Source organism: Salvelinus alpinus, chromosome 5 (assembly GCF_045679555.1).
Source record: "Salvelinus alpinus chromosome 5, SLU_Salpinus.1, whole genome shotgun sequence".
In the NCBI taxonomy this organism is placed as follows: Eukaryota; Metazoa; Chordata; class Actinopteri; order Salmoniformes; family Salmonidae; genus Salvelinus; species Salvelinus alpinus.
Window position 1 is genome coordinate 35940087 of NC_092090.1, and position 22291 is coordinate 35962377.

Here is a 22291-nt window from a genome sequence, read left to right on the forward strand (position 1 = left end):
GCTAGCTAGGTATCAAGCTAAAGCTAGCTACCCCAGAAGTTGCGGTCGAACAAAATTATTCTTTATTACCAACGAGGTATTGTAAACACATTGTGCGTGGCCGGTGTTTGCAGACTTTTTTGTACAACTTTGACAGTGGTACTGTATCTTTTTTGACACGCAAAGACCCAAACGGCGTTCCATAATATGTATTAGAGGTTGATCGATTAGTCGGAATGGCCGATTTCAAGTTTTCATAACAATCGGTAATCTGCATTTTTGGACACCGATCATGGCTGATTACATTGCACTCCACGAGGAGATTGCGTGGCAGGCTGACTACCTGTTATGCGAGTGCAGCAAGGAGCCAAGGTAAGATGCTAGCTAGCATTAAACTTATCTTATAAAAAAACAATGAATCTTAACATAATCACTAGTTAACTACACATGGTTGATGATATTACTAGTTTATCTAGCTTGTCGTGCATTGCATATAATCGATGCGTCTAGTCTTGTTCTGAGAAATGAAGGCTATTCCGTGCGAGAAATTGCCAAGAAACTGAAGATCTGGTACAACGCTGTATACTACTCCCTTCACAGAACAATGCAAACTGGCTCTAACCAGAATAGAAAAAGGAGTGGGAGGCCCCGGTGCACAACTAAGCAAGAGGACAAATACATTAGTGTCTAGTTTGAGAAACAGATGCCTCACAAGTCCTTAACTGGCAGCTTCATTAAATAGTACCCGCAAAACACCAGTCTCAACAGTGAAGAGGCGACTCCGGGATGCTGGCCTTTTTAACATTTCATTGTTAGATTAATACATGTCTACTAGCAGTACATGTTATAGAGTTAGCGATCTAGCTAATGTGTTTTGAGTTTCCACTTCCTCTGGTGGTTAATTAGCACCAATTGAATTATGCCTATATATAATATTAGTACACAAAGATAAAGGAAAATTAATTAACAGAAACATCGGAAAAGCCTGGAGCCCGATTTTGATAGTAAAATAACAAAAATAGCCTAATTGTCAATACAAAATTCATGACAATCACTGGATTAGGTCACATATGAAAAGATTTTGAAATCATGCATTCCTGCTTGGACATGTTAGATTTAACAATGCATTTATTGAATACCATCTATTACATTTCTTAATAAATCACTGTGAATGACATTCTAATGACTTTCTAAGATGACTTTAATGTATTCTGTGTGACCCTGCACAACATTTCTCCCAGAGAAAATGTTAGTCTGGAGCCCTGGAAATGGATAAACCCTCTTCTAAATGACCTATTGACATGTCATTCAGCACTCACACAGTACAGTACAAAATGTACTGTTGACAATAAAACCTTAGTCAACTAAAGCCAAGAATGCTGGCTGCAGTAGCGTCTTTCGACAAATGGCTAGTTGCTGAAGTATTTTGCTTGTGCAAATAGGCAAGCACAAGTGACGCAAGTGTCAGATAAATCACATTATAAAGGCCAGTCAAGAAAATACAAATCAGCTTTGTGATAAATCTTTGTATATGGCAATTTGTCAAAAAAAAATTAAACACAACCCTTGCAATATGCTAATAAGTAATGTTAGATCTGCAATTATTCACAGAGCTACACTTAAGCAACAAATCAACAAAACATTACTCATCAAGAGGCAGCAATCTCGAGCTGAACACTACAACAGCCAAAGCCAAGTCTGGAGAAACCATCAAGTCATGCTACAGTAGATGCTGATGAAGACATTCCACCCCACATTGACCTCTCGCATGCTTGCATCCCTAAAAAGTGCACAGCTAAAATGATAGAACCATCAGGCATCGGCATATGGAAGCAGTTAGTTCTTGCTCGCAATGAATGCAAGGGTATTTTTTCCTTGCAGGTTTGAGTCACATTATGTAAGCCATTTCCTGTGTCCACAACCTTAATACAAGGGAACAAGGTCTGTCATAAAGCCAGGATGGGCCAGTAAATGCCTCAAACACATCCATGTAGATCTAAATCGGAGAGGTTATCATTTCTGTCACATACAGTATGAGGCAGGCAGCAGGGCAAACTCCTCCATTTCACTTTGCAAATTACGATTTATGGCACACAGTAAGCCAGAGAACATTTACTACAGCTCCAACGCCAATAACCAGAAAAAGTATCCCTCAGTAAGGAGAAAGACACACTGCTTATTCAAGTCTGCATCCAGGCACACTTATTTTAATTTATTTTTTACATTCCAGCTCAATGCAGCAAAATTAATCCAAGGTTCATGGATCAAATCAGACATTAGTCCCCAGGGAAACAAAGCCCTAGTACAACCTCTGGAGGTACAGTTTAGGTTTAGATGATTTGTCCTATCATGTTTATGTACTTGGGATGTGCATCTTTCCCTTTCAAGATGATTTGATACATGGGCTCCCATACAGGAACGATTATAGTTTGAAACGAGTCGGTGCTATTCGGTTTGACACATTCATTTTTCATTGTAAATTAAAATCTGTTGCTGATGGAGCTCAAGAACCTGGCTTCTCAGAGCTAGCTGTCTATCTGTCGAAAGGATGTACAATGCATTCGGAAAGAATTCAGACCCCTTGACTTTATCCACATTTTGTTACGTTACAGCCTTACTCTAAAATGTATTAAATTATAATTCCTCATCTACACACAAAACCCCATAATGACAAAGTGAAAACAGGTTAAGAAACGTTTGCACATTCATTAAAAACAGAAATAGCTTATTGACATACAGTACCAGTCAAAGTTGATGCCTACTCATTCCAGGGTTTTTCTTTGTTTGGACTATTTTCTACATTGCAGAATAATAGTGAAGACATCAAAACTATGAAATAACACATAGAATCATGAAGAAAACAAAAAAATAAATATATATATATATATTTGAGATTCTTTAAAGTAGCCAACCTTTGCCTTGACAGCTTTGCACACTCTTGGCATTCTCAATCAGCTTCATGAGATAGTCACCTGGAATGCATTTCAATTAACAGGTGTGCTTTGTTAAAAGTTAATTTGTGGAATTTCTTTCCTTAACGTGTTTGAGCCAATCAGTTGTGTTGTGACAAGGTCGGGTGGTAGCCCGATGATAGCCCTATTTGGTAAAAGACAAAGTCTATATTATGGCAAGAACAGATTAAATAAGCAAAGAGAAACAACAGTTCATCATTACATCAAGACATGAAGGTCAATGCAAAAAATTCCAAGAATTTTGTATGTTTCTTCAAGTGCAGTCGCAAAAATCATCAAGCGCTATGATTAAACTGGCTCATGAGGACCGCCACAGGAAAGGAAGACCCAGAGTTACCTCTGCTGCAGAGGATAAGTTCATTACATAGTTACCAGCCTCAGAAATTGCAGCCCAAATAAATTGCTTCAGAGTTCAAGTAACAGACATATCTCAACATCAACTGCTTAGAGGAGACTGTGTGAATCAGGCCTTCATGGTCGAATTGCTTCAAAGAAACCACAACAATAAGAAGACACTTGCTTGGGCCAAGAAACACGAGCAATGGACATAAGACCGATGGAAATCTGTCCTTTGGTCTGATGAATTTAAACTTTTGGTTCCAACCGCTGTGTCTTTGTGAGATGCGGAGTAGGTGAAAGAATGATCTCCGCATGTGTGGTTCCCACCGTGAAGCATGGAGGTGGTGTGATGGTGCTTTGCTGGTGACACAGGCTGTGATCTATTTAGAATTCAAGGCACACTTAACCAGCATGGCTACCACAGCATTCTGCAGCAATATGCCATCCCATCTGGTTTGCGCTTAGTGGGACTATCATTTGTTTTTGAACAGGACAATGACCCAACACACCAGGCTGTGTAAGGGCTATGACCAAGAAGGAGAGTGATGGAGTGCTGCATCAGATGGCCTGGCCTCCACAATCACTCAACCTCAACCCAAATGAGATGGTTTGGGATGAGTTGGGCCGCAGAGTGAAAGGAAAAACAGCTAATAAGTGCTCAGCATATGTGGGAACTCCTTCAAGACTGTTGGAAAAGCATTCCAGGTGAAGCTGGTTGAGACAATGCCAAGAGTGTGCAAAGCTGTCAATGCAAAGGTTGGCTACTTTAAAGAATCTCAAATATAAAATATTTTCTGACTTGAGCTTTATTTATTTTTTGGGTTGCTTCATGATTCCATGTGTTATTTCATAGTTTTTACATTCTACAATGTAGAAAATAGTACAAATAAAAACACTGGAATGAGTAGGTGTGTCCAAACTTTTGAGTAAGTATTCAGACCTTTTGCTATGAGACTCAAAATTGAGCTCATGTGCATCCTGTTTCCATTGATCATGCTTAAGATGTCTCTACAACTTGATCAGAATCCCCCATTGGTAAATCCAAGTGATTGGATATAATTTGGAAAGGCACACACATCTATATAAGGTCCCAGAGTTGACAGTGAATGTCAGAGCAAAAACCAAGCCCAGAGGTCGAAGGAATTGTCCGTAGAGCTCCGAGACAGGATTGTGTCGAGGTACAGATCTGGAGAAGGGTACCCAAAAATAATTCTGCAGCATTGAAGGACCCCAAGAACACAGCACCTCAAGCCTTTCTTACATGGAAGTTTGGAACCACAAAGGCTCTTCATGGAGCTGGGCGCCCGGCCAAACTGAGCAAATGTGGGGGGAAGCGCCTTGGGTCAGGGAGGTGACCAAGAACTCAAAGGTCGCTCTGACTGAGCTCCAGAGTTCCTATGTGGAGATGGTTAGAGCGGCCAGACTGAAGCCAGTCCTCTGTAAAAAGGCACAACAGCCCGCTTGCAGTTTGCCAAAAGACACCTAAAGACTCTCAGACCATGAGAACCAAGATTCTCTGGTCTGATGAAACAAAGATTGAACTCTTTGGCCTGAATGCCAAGTGTCACTTCTGGAGGTAACCTGGCACCATCCCTACAGTGAAGCATGGTGGTGGCAGAATCATGCAGTGGGGATGTTTTTTCAGTGGCAGGGGCTGGGAGACTAGTCAGGATAAGATGAACGGAGCAAAGTACACAGAGATCCTTGATGAAAACCTGCTCCAGAGTGCTCAGGACCTCAGACTGACGCGAAGGTTCACCTTCCAACAGGACAACCCTAAGCTCACAGCAAAGACAATGCAGGAATGATTCGGAACAAGTCTCTGGATGTCCTTGAGTGGCCCAGCCACAGCCCAGACTTGAAAACCGATCGAACATCTCTGGAAAGACCTGAAAATAGCTGTACAGTGACGCTCCCCATCCAACCTGACAGAGCTTGAGAGGATCTGCAGAGAATGGGAGAAACTCCCCAAATACAGGTGGGCCAAGCTTGTAGCAGCATACCCAAGAAGACTCAAAGTTGAAGCACTGCCATAGGTGCTGAGTAAAGGGTCTGAATACATATATTTAAAAAATGGTCATCTTAAATTTACATACATAACACATCTATATATGCAAACATTTCTAAAAACTTGTTTTTGTTTTGTCATTATTGGGTATTGTGTAGATTGATGGGGGGACGATTTAATCCATTTTAGAATAAGGCTGTAACATAACAAAATCTGGAAAAAGTCCTGGGGTCTAAATAATTTCCGAATGCACTGTATATGTCTATGGTGTCTGTAGGCACTTCAGCTGAGCCTTAAGAGATACTGGGCATCTTCCCACACACCATCAGTTCGGGGGAGAAACGTTTGCTTTTTAATCTGAAATCACCAACTAATTTATTGGTCATTTTTGCAGATTCATTATTACAGAGAATCAGACAAATTAGCTTATTCAAGCCTGTCTCAAAATACAACACTGCCCCTTTGAGACAAAAAAAAAAAAGCTTTTACCTGACTTGCTTTTCAAAGATGTCTAGAAATGTACACAGTTGTGCTCTTGCAGGAAGCAATCACTCACCTATTGCTGACTACATATTATCTATAACTGGGTTAATAACTCACTAACTAGCAAAGGATATGAACAAAATGTTCACACGTAGCTATATGCAGCTCTTGCTTTGGTCTCAAAACAAGCTCAACTACTCACGACCACAGCTGTGGGCTCCCGAGTGGCGCATCGGTCTAAAGCACTGCATCTCAGTAATTGCGGCGTCAATACAGACACCCTGGTTTATATCCAGGCTGTATCACAACAGGCCGTGATTGGGAGCAGGGCACAATTGGCCCAGCATCGTCCATGTTTGGCCGGTGTAGGCCGCCATTGTAAATAAGAATTTGTTCTGAACTGACTTACCTAGTTATTTTTTTTTTTTTAAATGTAAACAGTCCAGCTCAAAGTAAATGGCACAAATCCATATATGGCAATGACCTATTTGCATATAGGCCTACTGCAGCTCTGACTGGTTATGTCTGGTCTGTGTAGAGTTCGGGCTGAGTCGTGTACAATAGAATCTACTCAGATGCCTTCTGCCTACAACAACATTTCTTGCATAGTTAGTTTTGTTTCGGTATGTTGCATTGAAAGTGGTTAATATTGCATTGATTCGATCACAATTTCCACAGTAAAGGGAAACGTTGACAGTGTTAACAGGGAAAACTCTACAATGTTGAGTGAAGTTCAATCTCGTGCTTCTCTCCTTGGGTTGACTTTGTCTGCACTCCGCGCTGGCAGTCCCGGGGAGCTGTGCTGCAAGGGGGGAACATATGGCACTAGGGTTGCAAAGGGTTGGAAACTTTCCGGTAAATTTCCAGAAATTTACCATGGGAAGTTAAGTTAGCGTTTAACAGTTAACCTTTTTTTGTGGGATACACAATTCTAGGTCTTGTGGCATATTTTGGTTAAACTATCCCCAATTCAATGGAATTGTAATCTTCTGCATACACAGTGCATTCTTCCATCACATATGCAGTGCACTCTTCCATCACATGTACTGCTGATTCTTGCACACTAATGAGATGCTATTGAGCCCACACTACTACACTGTCTGAGCCAAGAACTACATGCTTTCTGGTACATTTTGATTACAATACTGGGTGGGGTGAATATATTGTATATGACATAGGTGATTTTTTTGAAAACTAGTAAATTGTAGTCTACAGCAAAGTGTTTAAATAATTTCTAACTTAACAATTTCTGCTAGTTAGTTTTTGCTACCATGTGGGTTTTAGCTTGCTTGAGCCTGCTAACTGAGGTGTTAATTCACCTGTTTCCATACATGTTTCATTTTAAAACATTTATCTTACAAAGAAGTTTAATCTAACTGCTTAACAATGTATCTGTACATGGAATTGTATTTGTTTTGTTTTTTTACTCATTTTTTTCTAATCTTTACAGGAAAAGGCCACGTGCACCATCTGATGTGTGGATACATTTCACTGCAGCTAATGTAGAAGGAAAAGCTATGTACATTTGCAAATACTGTCACAAATCATATGTGAAGAATGCAAAAAAGATGCAGAATCATCTGGCCAAGTGCATAATGTTCCCTCAGCGCTCACAACAAGCAATCTCTAAAGTCCCTCTACTTCTATTCAAGGTGAAAATGATGAATCAGACACTATTGATAGCAACAGCTCATGGTCCTCCTGGAATCAGAAGTTTTTTTGACTCAATGGAGGAACGTAGTCAGAGAAATGCTGATGAATGTCTTGCTCCAGCTGTGTATGCAACTGGTTCACCTCTGATGCTCACAGGCTATGTGTATTGGAAGAGATTTCTGAATGTTATTCGCCCAGCATACACCCCTCCAACCAGACATGCTTTATCTACTCATTTGCTGGATGCAGAGTTCAAGTGAAGGTCAAGCAAATCATAGAGAAAGCAGACTGTATTGCAATCATCTCTGATGAGTGGTCGAATGTTCGTGGCCAAGGAATAATTAACTACATCATCTCCACCCTTCAACCAGTATTCTACAAGAGCACAGACAAGGGACAACAGACACACCGGTCTCTACATTGCAGATGAGCTGAAGGTAGTCAACAACGACCTTGGACCACAGAAGGTCTTTGCACTGGTGACAGACAATGCTGCCAACATGAAGGCTGCTTGGTCTAAAGTGAAGGAGTCCTACCCTCACATCACACCCATTGGCTGTGCTGCTCATGCATTGAATCTGCTCCTCAAGGATGGCATGGCACTGAAAACAATGGATACACTCTACAAGAGAGACAAGGAAATGGTTAGGTATGTGAAGGGTCATCAAGTTATAGCAGCAATCTACCTCACCAAGCAAAGTGAGAATAAGAATAACATTGAAGTTGCCCAGCAACACCCATTGGGGTGGTGTTGTCATCATGTTTGACAGTCTCCTGGAGGGGAAGGAGTCTCTCCAAGAAATTGCCATACCACAGTCTGCCAATATGGACAGCCCCATCAAGAGGATCCTCCGGGATTATGTTTTTGAGAGAGAGTGGTAAGCAGCCTGAAACACCTGAAACCTATAGCAGTAGCCATTGCACGGATTGAGGGAGACAATGCCATCCTGTCTGATGTTCAGACTCTGCTTGCAGATGTAAGAGAAGAAATCCGTACTGCCCTGCCCATTTCACTGTTGCTCTAAGCAGAGGAAACTGCAGTTCTGAAATACATCAAAAAGCAAAGACTTCTGCCTGAAGCCCATACTCGCCACAGCGTACCTGTTGGACCCAAAGTATGCTGGCAAGAGCATCCTGTCTGGTGCAGAGATCAACAAGGCCTATGGTGTCATCACTACCGTGTCTCGCCAACTTGGCCTGGATGAGGGCAAGGTTCTTGGCAGTCTGGCAAAGTACACTTCCAAGCAAGGGCTTTGGGATGGAGATGCAATATGGCAGTCGTGCCAACATATCTCATCAGCCACCTGGTGGAAGGGACTTTGTGGATCTGAGGCTCTTTCCCCTGTTGCCTCCATCATCCGCAGCATCAGAGTGCAAATGGTCCTTGTTTGGGAACACACACACTAAAGCACGCAACAGGCTGACCAATACAAGGGTTTAAAAATTGGTGGCCATCTAGGCAAATTTCAGGCTTTTTGAGCCTGATATCGAGCCATCCTCAACAGGGTTGGAAAGTGACAGTGAAGATGAGGCCTCAGAGTCTGATGTTCAAGAGGTGGACATTGAGGAGGTCCAGGGAGAAGATATGGAAGCCTGAGAGGAAGACAAAAAAAGCTTTAGTTGTATCTAGACTATCATTTTACAGATGTATGTTGAAAATGTTTTTGGGAGATGCGATGGATCATTGAGGATCACTCAATATTCCCTCTCTTTTGTTGTTCAGTGAAATAACCCCATGTGAAGTCAACTCATTTAATTAAAGTTAAATTCGTAACTAAATTATATTTTATTGGAAGGATTTAATCATGTGCAATTATGTCTACTTATGATAAAGTAAAAGGTTTATGTTTGTCTCCATATGATGAATATATCCAATGCAAAAAACATCTACATTTGAATGGTATTAATATTCATTTGCATACATTTCCATTAATTCCCACAGAAAATGTCCACCTCTGAATATTCCCCAAAATGCGCTACCCTATATTGCACAACTTTGGATTTCACCTCTCCCCAGTCTCATAACCTAATGTTTTAGACTGTTTGGGAGTTGACAGACTCGGAGTGAGCTTCTCGAGATGTCTTTGGCCCATCGTGCTCTAGAGACTCCTGTGGTGGGCCGGGCGCATGCATGCTGACACGGTCACCAGCTGTAAGGTGTTTCCTCCAACACATTGGTGCGCCTGGCTTCTGGGTTAAGCAAGCAGTGTGTCAAGAAGCAGTGCGGCTTGGCAGGGTCGTATTTCGGAGGATGCATGGCTCTCGACCTTCGCCTCTCCCGAGTCCGTAAGGGAGTTGGAGCGATGGGACAAGACTGTAATTACCAATTGGATCTCACGAAAAAGTGGGTAGAAAAAAAAGGAGCTAAAATGTACACAAAAAAACTATCATTATATCTAAATATAAGCTCCGATCAGCATGTAGCCTACCTATAGCCAGATGAGAGTTGTCTCTCCAAGGGTAGTTTAGCCTACTTTTATTCTGGTAAAACAACCTTTTCAACAGTGCATTTGATTTTAAAAAATAACCTAGCAAATTACATTGGTTGTCACTCAACTAGTAAAGCCTATTGTTGCACAAACCATGCATAAAATGATGAAGCGTAGCCTTCAGTCATATAGCCATTCGAAGGAAATATTTTCTTTAAAACAGATAAAACGCAAGACAGTTAAGGAGTGTTCGTTATTATTAAGTTTAGGCTATAGCCTAAAACCCATGCATCCGACCAGGAGGTGGGGGAGAAGAGAAACAATATATTCTGACAGGAATTCTCCGCTCTGTCTGGCCTGCATTACTCACTTGCGTTATGTATAACATATTGAAATAGGTAATAGCAAATAGGAATAGGCAAATTATTCTGAATGTCACTTGTGTGCTGCCCTGCTGTGGTCTACCAGACACTGTTCTATACTGTGGGGTGCCAGTCAAATTCAAATAGGCTAAACCGTTGTCTGTCACATCACGATGTCGTCACCAGCAACAATGGCTGTCAATCACTGTCGATAGACAATATTATCGTAATATCATCCAACCCTAGTGTAATTCCAGCATAACATATCACAGCCAACTTCTATTCATTGTTATCTAAGTGACCACAGTGATGCAGACACAGAAGACGAAAAATCATTTATCAAAAGCGCCCATCATCATCATAAAAGGTTCCTTTCCAGGTAGGGCCTACCTCTAACCCATGCTGAAGTCAAATTTAGTGGTATGACAAACTGAATGTAGTGGGTTGATGTTGGCTAGGTACGTGCCTTTATTAAGGTCTCCAAGGAATGTAAGCTACAGATCTGAAGAGTTTGTATGCTTTACTAGGCTGAAAATCCATGGATTATGCCTGGACAATATGTGGCTCGTCCTGTTGGTTTTATGTCTTACCTGACCAATGAATCTTTTCCCAATCTTCCTACACGGAGGGAGGCTCCCATTAGTAAAATATCACTGGAGTAGAAATAGCCTAAACTAGCTTATGCCATGGACTGGCTGGGCCGCTCTCTTGACAGCAGACCTATCCTTCAACAAATGACAACTAGCATCAACATGATTTTTTATGAGTCAGTAATTTGGAATAGAATTGGGTCAAGTGTGGAACAGGAGCCACAATAAAGCAGGGAAGTGATCATGACTTCTGTGTGGATCCCTGGCTGGACTTAACGAGCAAGGTGGAGAAAAAGCAGCTGCTGTCTACTCAGCCCACTGTCTGCAGTCCAGCTTTACAAAAGAAGGGCAAAGCAATTAAGTGAAATGCATTCTCAGGGAGACATGTTCTTGTTGTTTGTTTTCTTTTTGTGAGAGTCTGTATCAACTCTAAAAAGCATTTCCAGTTTTCCAGTAGAGTAGAGAATGCAACTCCAGTTCACACAAAGGGACATCTATGCAGTAGAACTGCTGATTCCCCCCAGGTCCAGACATCCCTGGACGTACATAATCCCACACCTCAGTAACACATGAGAACAGGATGGGGAAATAAACAGAGGATGGACAGATACTTTTTTTTATCTGGAAATCCCCGTCCCTACTAGAGGCGTATTCAATCACCTCTGGCTGTAACAGAAACATCCTCTTATCAGGGAGATCCACCACTCTCTCAGTCTATTCATCATTATCCAGCTCAGTCAGAACTGGGGGTTTTGTGAGGATGGCGGGCTGAATCCATCTAGGCTCCAGCGATGCCGGGAACATTTTGTTCCTACGGCACAGAAGTTGTTTGTCTGTTGAGTGACATTGGGGCCACTATTTACCTATTCATGTGGCTGCCTCTAGTGAGTGAGTGGAGTCAGCTGGATTGGTTGGTTGTCTCCCTCTCACACATGGGCCTGGAAAGATGCCACTGCACTTGGGATGTGTCTTTACTCCCTTACGGGTAGTCTACATTCCTTCATCATTCTTCGAATGCAGGCCATACTTTGGGATCACTATAAACATCCGCTTTCTTGTTTGCTCTCCTTCAGTAGGTTCCTCTTTCAACCAAGCCAATTCAAAAGGAATGTTCCAACTGTAGGCCAAGTAATTTTGTTACAAAAGTACAGTATAACAATGGTTTAGCAGACCAAAGTGTGGGTCTGGTTTGGGAACCTCAGTTCTGGGCCCCACTTTTGAGTCCCCCCAAAAACACAGAAATACCAAGTAATTGACCTCCCCTATGCCCAGCCCATCTTGTAGGGACGTTAGATAAAAACAATTTCGTATAAGACAGGAAGTTAGGATTTCTATTTTCATTCTGCCGGTGTCAAACAAAATATGATATCCTACAGTTTGCAAATGATATGAGACTAAATAAATCACAGCAGCTCGCGACTTATGCAAACCTTACAGCTGAATGCATTCTCCAAAATCATGATACCAAAGCTGCTCCCGGTGCAAGCCACGCACGTCACGAACTACAATTCCAAAGGGCTGGATTTGTCACATCAACAGGATGTTACAGTTCGACTCAATGAAACTCCAATTTGTGGTTTAAATATCTACAACACTCAGTCACCCCCCCCCCCCCCCTCCCTTTGCATATATTTAAAAACCGTCGTATGTGCATTCTAAATTAACCGATAGTTCAACAATGGAACGCTGCAGACTGCTTCAAATCTCAGATATCAATAGCTAGCCATCTAGCTAGTCTAGGCTAACCAGCTAGCATTATCAACACTGACGGCCTGGATAAACCCAAGCATTTGAAGCTCAATGTAGCATTCGTGTTCCAAGCGTTACATTCAAAAACTCACCAGTTTTGTCCTGATCTAATCTCACGACAATCAAATAATCAGCCAATCTCGCCATGTTTGCTTCTTTTTCCGAAATCTACCAACACAATTCAGCATTTTTCTTTCTTCAAAAGCACAGCCATGTTTGACAGAAGGAGTGATATTGCGCCTGCGTGTGGAAGTAGCGACATCCATGGGCGTGGGCGCTTGGTTTACAAATAGAAACTGTGTGGCCGCAAACGGTGTCACACCCTGCCACACCACTTGTTGGCCCGCACGGAAAACCATCTGATGACCACTGACCACCTTTAGCATGCTCATAAAAAAAGTTACCTACCAATTGGGGAGAAAAGGGGTAATAAAAAAAAACTAAAATAAATAAAAATAAGTTACCCAAATATTTTAAAGCCCATTCGAGAGTAGATGAGACAAAATAGAGGTGTAACTAGGCTAGATGAGGAAAAATAGTAGCCTAATTTTCTTTCCAAGAATGTGGGTTATAATACATTAAGATAAATTAAAAGTATTGCAGGTTGTGGCATCCAGTATTTCTTAAACATGTATTGAATTAATTGTATAGGATATTTAGTTTGGTAGAAGCACGAAGCAGAGGGTGCTGGTGGAAAAATCTGTGTCAATAGCATGATTACTATTTTCCATAATCACACTGCGTCAAACTTAAACATCCCCTCCCTCCCTTCTCTCTCTCTCTCTCTCTCTCTCTCTCTCTCTCTCTCTCTCTCTCTCTCTCTTTCTCTCTCTCTCTCTCTCTCTCTCTCTCTCTCTCTCTCTCTCTCTCTCTCTCTCTCTCTCTCTCTCTCTCTCTCTCTCTCTCTCTCTCTCTCTCTCTCAGACAAAAACACGCGCACACCTTTAAATGTCTATGGCGCACACACACAAACACACACACACACCGGGGGGCATTAGGCTCACTCACACACAAGACTTGGGGGTAAGGTCAGGCAAAATGTGAAAAAAGAGTGCACAACTCCACTTACTTCTGGAATTCTGTGGACAGTGAGTGACCTTTCCTGCCAATAAATAGGGGAGGGAGACGCTGCGGGGTGGAAAACCGGTGCGCGGGAATTCTTCTCTTGTGCTGTTTTTGCCAACATCTCAATGACTTGGACTGAACATATTCCACAACGTCATGGTCCCTAGCGGACTAGGGCAATTTGAGAGAGAATCTCTTCATTAACAAGTAGCCTATTGTTAAGTTAATTTTGATGATTCCGCTCCGCCAACCATTATGCTTATGCTATCAGCTGCTTCTCTTCTGTAAGGTGTTATCATATCTGTCATGATAGGGTCTTCACTTCAACACCAGACATGTAGCTGAGTTATATTTTGCACAATAGCATAATATTTCTGAATAGAAAGTATTTTACAATAATCCAATATGTCTGCCGCTCCGTCTGCAGTTGAAATAATAAATCATGACTTTTGTCATCTAACTCTACAGAATTTGGTATTTGAGTTGTTGAATAAAAAAAATTGAAATTGTTCCAGGTCAATGGGGTTCAAGGGAGCAGAATGAAAGAATGAATGACTATACAGGTGCAAACCCCACAAAGCTTCCAGGTCTATCAAATCACCATGACAACTTTGAGGAACATTTCCATAACATATCAATATCTAGGTATGTGTTCATCTATTCCTCTATAAACCTTCCAAGACATAGCTTCCTAGTTCACGTTCCTTCCCACCTTACCTGTTACATTAACATGCCACAGCTGTGACTGAACAAATAGTGGTCATGTTCCTGACACCTGTCTTACAAGAAGCTAACAAATGATTGCTCCATATAAGGAGCCACTGAACAATGATGCTGTCATGGTTGCGCAATCTTCTTCTCTCCATATTAGGAGATTAAATGACTTGAGTACTTGGGGATTACTTGTCTGGGAGAGGCAATTATCATTACAAATGGTTACAAAATGTTTGCTGGTTTACAACACGTGTTTCACATTTATGTATTTACAGTAACACAAGGGACACCAGGTAAGCAAGGAAGCCGTAAGAATTATGTATAGAATGGTGTGTAGTAGGATTTCTATTCAAGGTTGAAGGGAGATTTAGGTGACCTTCTGTCTGAATTACTGCACGTGACATAGTAAAATGCGATACACACAGATATGTTCTATTCAGCACGTACAAGGTTCTTTATCACTTGTTTGAGATACATTCTGAGCACTGAGAAAGCATTTCACATGTTGTTCCCAAAATACTTACGTATTTGCTATTAAAGACATTACACATTGAAAGCCACAAATTGTGATTATCTGATCACATCTAGGCTTACATGTTTTTCAGTGTTCTTGAGATTTAAGGCCAAGTCTTGGGGACTACACAAGCAAATTTCAACGCACTGTTCCCATCCCCAGACATACCCTCACCAGACACCAGCTTTGGGTCCGCTGTGTGGTTGACTGGAATGAAAAAAACAAAAATTGTTAGACCCTGTGCTAATCCTGATGGCATCTTGTGCAGATATCTGTCCCCAGGGGCCTGTAATCAACATCTGCCTTATGACCCTCGCTGACATTGTTTTGACCCCGCTGCATATCTCACTTTATTTCACTGCCCGTACTTTGAAATATGTCTCACCATTCATTCTGGAATGGTTTAATTTAGCTAAGCACATTTGAAAAGTAAATGTACTTTTATTATGGTCAAAGAGCTAAAGGGGTTCAGTGCAAAATCATTATACTTTGGTTTGAGATGAAGTCATATAATCAGTGATTGGGAGGAGCAGATATCAGTAACACAGGGATCAGACTTGCTGTCTCTTGTGACTTAACCTATTATCCCCTTTATTTAATGGATCTCAGTCGTGATGTGTTGAGCATGAAGAAGTCATCCTAATTGTTTTTGAAATACCATGTTAGTTAGAGATTATGTAAAGCCAACAGATATAATCTTATGATAAATAACCCTCTTGATTTATTTGAGATAACTGCTAAATTCATCTAAACATTTACATTAGTACAGCCAAATATTTGCCCTAATGTTTAAACAAACGCAGACATGGAGAATGTAGTGGTTATAATTTGACACACTTACTATTAATGAATAACTACTAAGTGTTCTTGTGTTATCTCATGTCAAACCCACCAACCAACTTTTCCTCAAGATGACTAAACTTGTAATCAGATATTGCCTTGAGAGGGCATTGTGTCAACACTGAAGAAATTATATATGACAAAAATGTGCCGGAATGCAGGTGGACAAAAGTTAATAACCCCTTGACCTCAAAGTTCAGTTATGTCTAAAATGTTTAATTATGTCAGTGGACATAATAATTTGGTTTAGAATGTTCTCTGCCTCCTCCCCAAATACCAAAGGAATGAGCACTCACCATTTTCTCTGTTGGGAGTGTGAATCATTGTTTCTTAATGTGTTTGCGAAAAATAATTTCTTTTTTCATTTTTTATGTAATCTTTATAAATACATTTGATAAAAAGAAAGTTGTAAAAATGTGAATTTCAAATCACAAATAAAGATTCTGTCAATGAAAAACAGAGGAAATAACAACAACATTCCTTAACAAGTATTACAGTAAATCACTCTCATATGACCCAAATATTTATTGAATTACTTCTGGCTTATTTAAACTTTATTATTCTCCTAGGTTTGCTATGTTGTTGCATTATCCCACTGATAAAGCAGGCTTACAGTAGTGCTGGTCTGTGTGGGGTGGAGTAGTGGGACTGGGATGAGTCTGTGTGTGTCAGTCAGTGAGCCCCTCCCACCTCCACTATAAAGGCTCATCGTCTGGTGTGTAGAGACTATTAGCACAGTGTCACAGCTGCCTTTCAGCACCAACAGCAACTTCAAGAAGCCTTTGGAATACTCTCTCCACATTGACTCTACTATAACTACTTTGTCACCCAAGTGAATTATTGAAGGATTTCAGGTATGTACTTTCAATTGAACCAGATATTGACTGTTGCTCTGTTTGCCACAGATGGCTTTATCAGGAGCTCAAGTGCGTTAGACAAGGACAGGTTATCAATCTTATTATATAAGGAGTGCCGGTCTTCTTGTGCATGACTGTGGGGGGTTGTGGACGTCGGGCAGAAATACCAAATAAGGCTTATCTCTCTCTATCTAACCTTAAGTTTACCGGTTCTTTTTGGGTTATGGATTTAATTGACTGAATGGGATTGACTTTACTCAGGGGAGGTTAAAGCTTACTCTAGCTGAGGAAACTCAGTCTTCTATAGACTGTGTCCTGCTTTTCACTGGCCAGGGCCTGCAACTTGGTTGTAAGTTTACTTAAGAGAATAAAATGTGACCTTAGTGTGACATTTTAAATAAATGAGATGATAAGTGAAAATAACTTGGCTTTTGGACTCTTGTGTAAGCAACAGCAAGAGGTTTGTGAGGGGAGGCTCACATGTAATGATAGGAGGAAACTCAGTAAGTTATCGTTAATAAGTAAATAACTAACACGTTTTTTCCCCACTTTCCCCACAGGTGCCAGTCAAAATGAAACTGATCCTGCAGTCTTTCATCTACGGCTGTCTGCTGGCCACCATTGCCCAGAGCGTGGCTGGATTCCAACTTGAAATTAGCCCAGAGCTCAAAATGAGGTGAGCTAATTGATGAGCTATTTGTCAAGATAAGTCTGCTACAATGCATAGTGACCATGATATCAGCACATACTGTTGTGTACTTTGTGGACTTCTTTGAACAGTTTTTAATGAGTTGGATTCCTTCTTTCCCAGGTTAAGCACATGGATGCAGAGCAGATTGAGACGAGATCTAAGCAGTTTTTCTGGAGAGAGGATAGCGGAGTCTGTACAGTTTGTCAGCCCAGAAGACGTCAGGGACACCCTGATTCCTCATTCCAGGTAAAAGCCTATACCATACAAACCTTTACATAACTCAATGTGCATGGTGCTATTTCGTTATCCAAGAGAAATCAAGATTTCAAATGGAATTAAGAGATTAATCACCATAGTCAAACAAGGCTCATTAAAGTAAGCAAGCTGCGGAGGGGATCTCTGAGTCAAGTTGTGTCCGCTCAGGAATGCAGGGCATTAATTAATGGTCCTCTCCCTCCTCTCTCTTCCAGCACTGACATCAGTGTCCGAACCAAGAGGTCCAAAAATTCAGTGAACCAGGCCTGGAGACCGGGCTGCTCTCTGGGCACCTGCACTGTGCACGACCTGGCCCACCGCATCCACCAGCTCAACAACAAGCTAAAGATTGGTAGTGCACCCATCGACAAGATCAGCCCACAAGGCTACGGCCGGAGGCGTCGTTCCCTCCCTGAGCGCAGGGCCACACTGAGGCTGGAGGGGGGCAGGCTGAGGCCCGTGTGGGGCAACGCAGACTCACATGTTCACAAGCTGGAGGAGCTGTTCAGACGGACATGAGCTGGACTTGTACAGGGGAGGAACAGGGGAGGAGAGCAGCAGTCGAGGCTTAGTGTCTCTGCCCTGTTCTAAAATTCTCCAAATGCCTCAGACTTTTTCCAAATGTTCTCCAGTGCATTTTTTCCAGACGTGAGTACTGAGCGATAGCTGCAGCGCCTCTGGAAGCTGGACTTAGCAGAGGCATTGGCGATGCAGAGCGCCAAAACAACAGCTGGTCTACAGGCACTGGATGGCACCGTGAAGAGAGAGAGGGAGAGATGCTGAGGATGGTGCTATCTCTTCCCAGCTGTGGGAGAGGAGCAAGGTCAATACAGCGGTACAGACTCAGAGAAGAGTCCACTGCGTAAATACTGGGACTCTATAAACCTCTTATGCAGATCCTGAACTTTGAGTTTTACCCTGTGGATTACAGGAGCCAATTTCACCAAACCCTCTATACTCATCTGCACTTTTCAGTCCCAGCCTTCTCAGTCAGACATCCATGTGGACCTAAAATACATCTAAAGACATCTGGTCCATGCCAAACAGGGAGATGAGACATAAGGAGATGGACTTATAATAAAGAGCTATGAAGCTGAAGTTTTTGGTCACTGTATGAGGGAAATGCATTAGAGATTGTATGAAATATCTGTGCCAGTCCACAATGGATGGAACTATACTTGAATATGTTTTGTATAAAACACATGTGCAATCTATGTATGTATATTTTTATTTGCCAGTTTGTATATAAGATATTTCAGATATCATTATTTAAATATTATATAGGTTAGATTCAACTACTTATGGAGATAGAACTATTTTTGTACAGGAAGAAAATATAAGGGCATTGTAACTATTTGTTGTTTCCACTATTGTTTGCATCATGGATGTTATATGTTTGGAATTGTGCTAATAGGATAAATGGTTTTATAGCTATGGTATAATATATTTGTAAATGTGGTCTATTTTATTTGTGTCGAAGCAATTAACATTGTCATACAATAAACATTTTGAATATAAAAGTTGACTCTGTCCAGACTTTCTCTTTTCCACAGGAAATTACTGTTGTAAATTGAAAGTGGCATTCTATTGTCTGCCCAGCTCCAGTGAGACATGTAGCACCTGGTCTGGGTTAAGTGATTTCAGGCTCTCATTAAATCAATTCCCCTTCCACTCTCCCTGTGGCCCCCCTAGAGGGCAGACAGGAGTGCCAGGCGCATTCCTGCATAGTACAGTGCATATTTGCTGGCTCACTCCACACTGCAGCGTGGCCCTTCAGCCATTACGGGAGGATGAGAGACCCAGCTCCATCTGCACACAATGGTAAACAGTCTGGACATCAGGATGCAGCGCTATGAGGGGGATGGAGGGGGGGTCTGTGTAACATTCCTGCGAGGCACGCAGAGAGCATCAAAAAAACAGCCATCGCGAAGCGCGTTCATGAGCTGTGCAGACAGACAGACAGACAGACAGTCATTGCTATTAATCAACCACAGGAAGGTTGCAGTCACTCCATGGATGTTTGAAATATCAAAGCCTGTAAAAGATTATGTCTGTTATTTAGATATGTCCATTAGGTCAGGAACAGTTATTAATGCCAATAACAACATTACATTTGCTCTCATTAAACTTTAGTCTCCACAGGCAAATTCTAAATAAAACTTTGAATAACATTTAAGGGTTTCCAACAACTGTCTGTGGTATACCCTACCTAGATTGGTTTGCTTGCTGACCAAATCTATCAAAAATATGTTGCCGCACAAGTGAAGTGTACACCAGAACTCTATTTGATTGGTATGCCAGATACAATTTGGATGAATGTATGGTTCAAGAAGAGGCCATTGCACTTCCTTCCTGTCTTATTCAAAACATGGTCATTAGTAACTCCACTGGGCCAGAGAGAGGTTATGGATTGTCTTGGGTCATTGTAAAAGTTAGGGATAGGTGCCAATGGAATTGCAATGCAATTATTATCTGATTGTATAAGAAGGCATGCACTACAAGACAGCTTGCCAGAGACATGTTAAATTACATTGTTTTGGTTCTAATGCCATCTAGTGACTTAAAATGGCACCATCTTGACAAGGTGATTGCTTTCACCACCTACACAAAAGCACAATTTTTAAATGGTACTAATGGAAAATACATATGTCACCTATTCATTCTCCAGAAATGTTTTATGAAATCACTAAAGAGTAGTGAAACATCCTGGGCCTGTTACAGTTGGACCACAGCAGTGCTGAAATACAGACAGGCAACACTGAAGACAGTAGCAGTCTATAAGGTGACATATGAGCTAAATGATGAGTATAGTCAGGTAAATGTCTCCCTAACCAGTGTTTGGACACCTCATCATCAATCCTCCTTCCTCCAGGGGACACCCGGACAGTTAGAGACGTGGCAATCCTATAAGCCTGGGGGCCATGCATCTCAAGTTCGTTACTTTCCTTCATGTAAGGAATTCTTAAATGTGAGAACCGAAAAACAGTGGAAATATGCCAAGAGGCTAAAACATGCAATGGACCTCTCCATCTTCAAAGCCTCTGACAGTAATAATTCGAGTTGAAGAGGTGAGAATCTCTTTGATTTTGAACAGGGTGATCTGACTACAGATGTGACAGGACAGACGGTGCAGCAGGCCTTACATAAAGCATTATGTATACAGGTCAAGACTGATCAAGGAAAATGTGAGAGTTGTCAAGTACTAATCAATCACATTTTAACAAATTCCACCATGGGTCACCAAGAAGGCCCTGTTAGCCTATAGTTCAAGGCTTTTCCTGGAACTATGCAGACAGAACAAACACAAGACTTCTGGCCAAGTGAGACAACAAACTACCTAAAAACTACCCGACCCCAAAATCTGCAAGCTATGTCAAGTTTACAGGATTTTTTTTATTTTTAAGTAGGAACTAAGTGGCTAGCCAGGTAGAAGTTCAGCGTATGTAAAACCATCAAGCCCAGACAGTTGTCCATAAAGCCAAGAAGTTACCCATCACACAGTAAGACGGCACGGTACTAATGCCTTAGGGCTGTCATTCATCATATAACTGTAATGTACATTAGAAAGGAATATCCCACGTCTCATACTGTACTGTAGAATATAGAATATACATGACAATAAGCTTGCCCACACATGTTCATATTAGCTCACACTTTGGATTTATTTCAACAGTATCAAGCCTTAGTTTCCGCTCTATCAATAGACATATGTAAATGACACTACGGTACTACGCTCTTCTTTCTTGGCAACTCTGCCACCTGGTGGTGGGTACAGTATCTGACGCTTGGAAATACGCTGCTCTACAGTCAGTTGAACGACTGCTCACATAGGAAAACTCAACAAGGGTCCTGTCATTGTTCTGTTAAAAATCTGAGAACAAAATGAAATGGATAGATGTGCCTTGCCATAGGAACACAAGGAGTCATCCAATGGTGTGATAGCGTCTACAAACTGACTAGTGCAGGTCTCCAATCAGTCAAAAATAATAACTCCCCCAGGCCCTCCTAGATGCTTGATAAGAGCCCATGGATTTGTAAGAGGTGTGATTCTTGTGTTCCTCTTAGACAGTTATCACAAAGTCACAAGAGGGCCATTCTTTCACAATGTCATCGAAGATACTCTATGTCAACCACTAAATATCACTTGATATCAATGCATAATTGAATCATCCAAATTAATGTAATCAATTGGTTAGCACAGCATGGCATGTGTGACATAAACAGAGTCCAAAGCTGTCAGGGAAGCCAAACATCAGCATACAATAAGGCTTTGATAAGATTACATACCTACGCTGTTTATGGACTCAGCCAGATCACTTCCACAGTCATATCAGTGGGACGCCATCTCCTTTCCCATGCTTCACATGGAGACATGATGCAGTTTTCCATTCTAGTTATGGAGGAAGTACATGACATGCTTTTCTCTACCCCAGGAGGACAACTAGAGGAGCCCAGGGCAGATTCATACAGTACAAGCCCATATCCTTCTGTCCTGCTGTCTGTCAGTCATTCAGGAGCAACAGACCGATGGCTCTGTGAGTGAGTCTTCTCCAGTCAACTTTAAAAGTGCCCTGATAACTGGAGCAGGGGAGGATTAGTGTTGTAATCTAGCACAGAGCCAGGCTAAATCAACACCACAGGGCCTGTGGCGGAAAAGGGCACAGCGGTAAAGCTGGATCTCCTCCTAGGCCCTGTGGAGAGCCACACCGCTATCTCATGCTAGCTAAAACACTCTCTGATCATCTTTGACATACCACATGTGTGTTGAAGATGACCTCAGAGTGTGGATAT

At 41.7% G+C, this 22291-nt stretch overlaps 2 protein-coding genes across 5 annotated transcripts in view; one reads left to right on the forward strand and one right to left on the reverse strand.

Annotated features, from left to right (window-relative positions):
• LOC139576020 (myotubularin-related protein 13-like) overlaps positions 1–12824 on the reverse strand; it is a 162540-nt gene extending 149716 nt beyond the window's left edge. For all 4 annotated transcript variants that reach the window (XM_071401610.1, XM_071401611.1, XM_071401608.1 and 1 more), the window contains exon 1: positions 12657–12824. In XM_071401610.1, coding sequence (XP_071257711.1) covers positions 12657–12711 — 55 coding nt within the window. In that variant the 5' untranslated portion in view covers positions 12712–12824. The remainder of the gene's footprint in view (positions 1–12656) is intronic.
• Positions 12825–16425: 3601 nt separating this feature from the next.
• Positions 16426–19020, forward strand: LOC139576021 (pro-adrenomedullin-like). The gene is made up of 4 exons (XM_071401612.1): positions 16426–16551; positions 17115–17230; positions 17366–17491; positions 17716–19020. Exons 2-4 carry the CDS (start codon positions 17127–17129, stop codon positions 18017–18019), a joined length of 534 nt encoding a protein of 177 aa, XP_071257713.1. The 5' UTR covers positions 16426–16551; positions 17115–17126; the 3' UTR covers positions 18020–19020.
• Positions 19021–22291: the final 3271 nt, after the last annotated feature.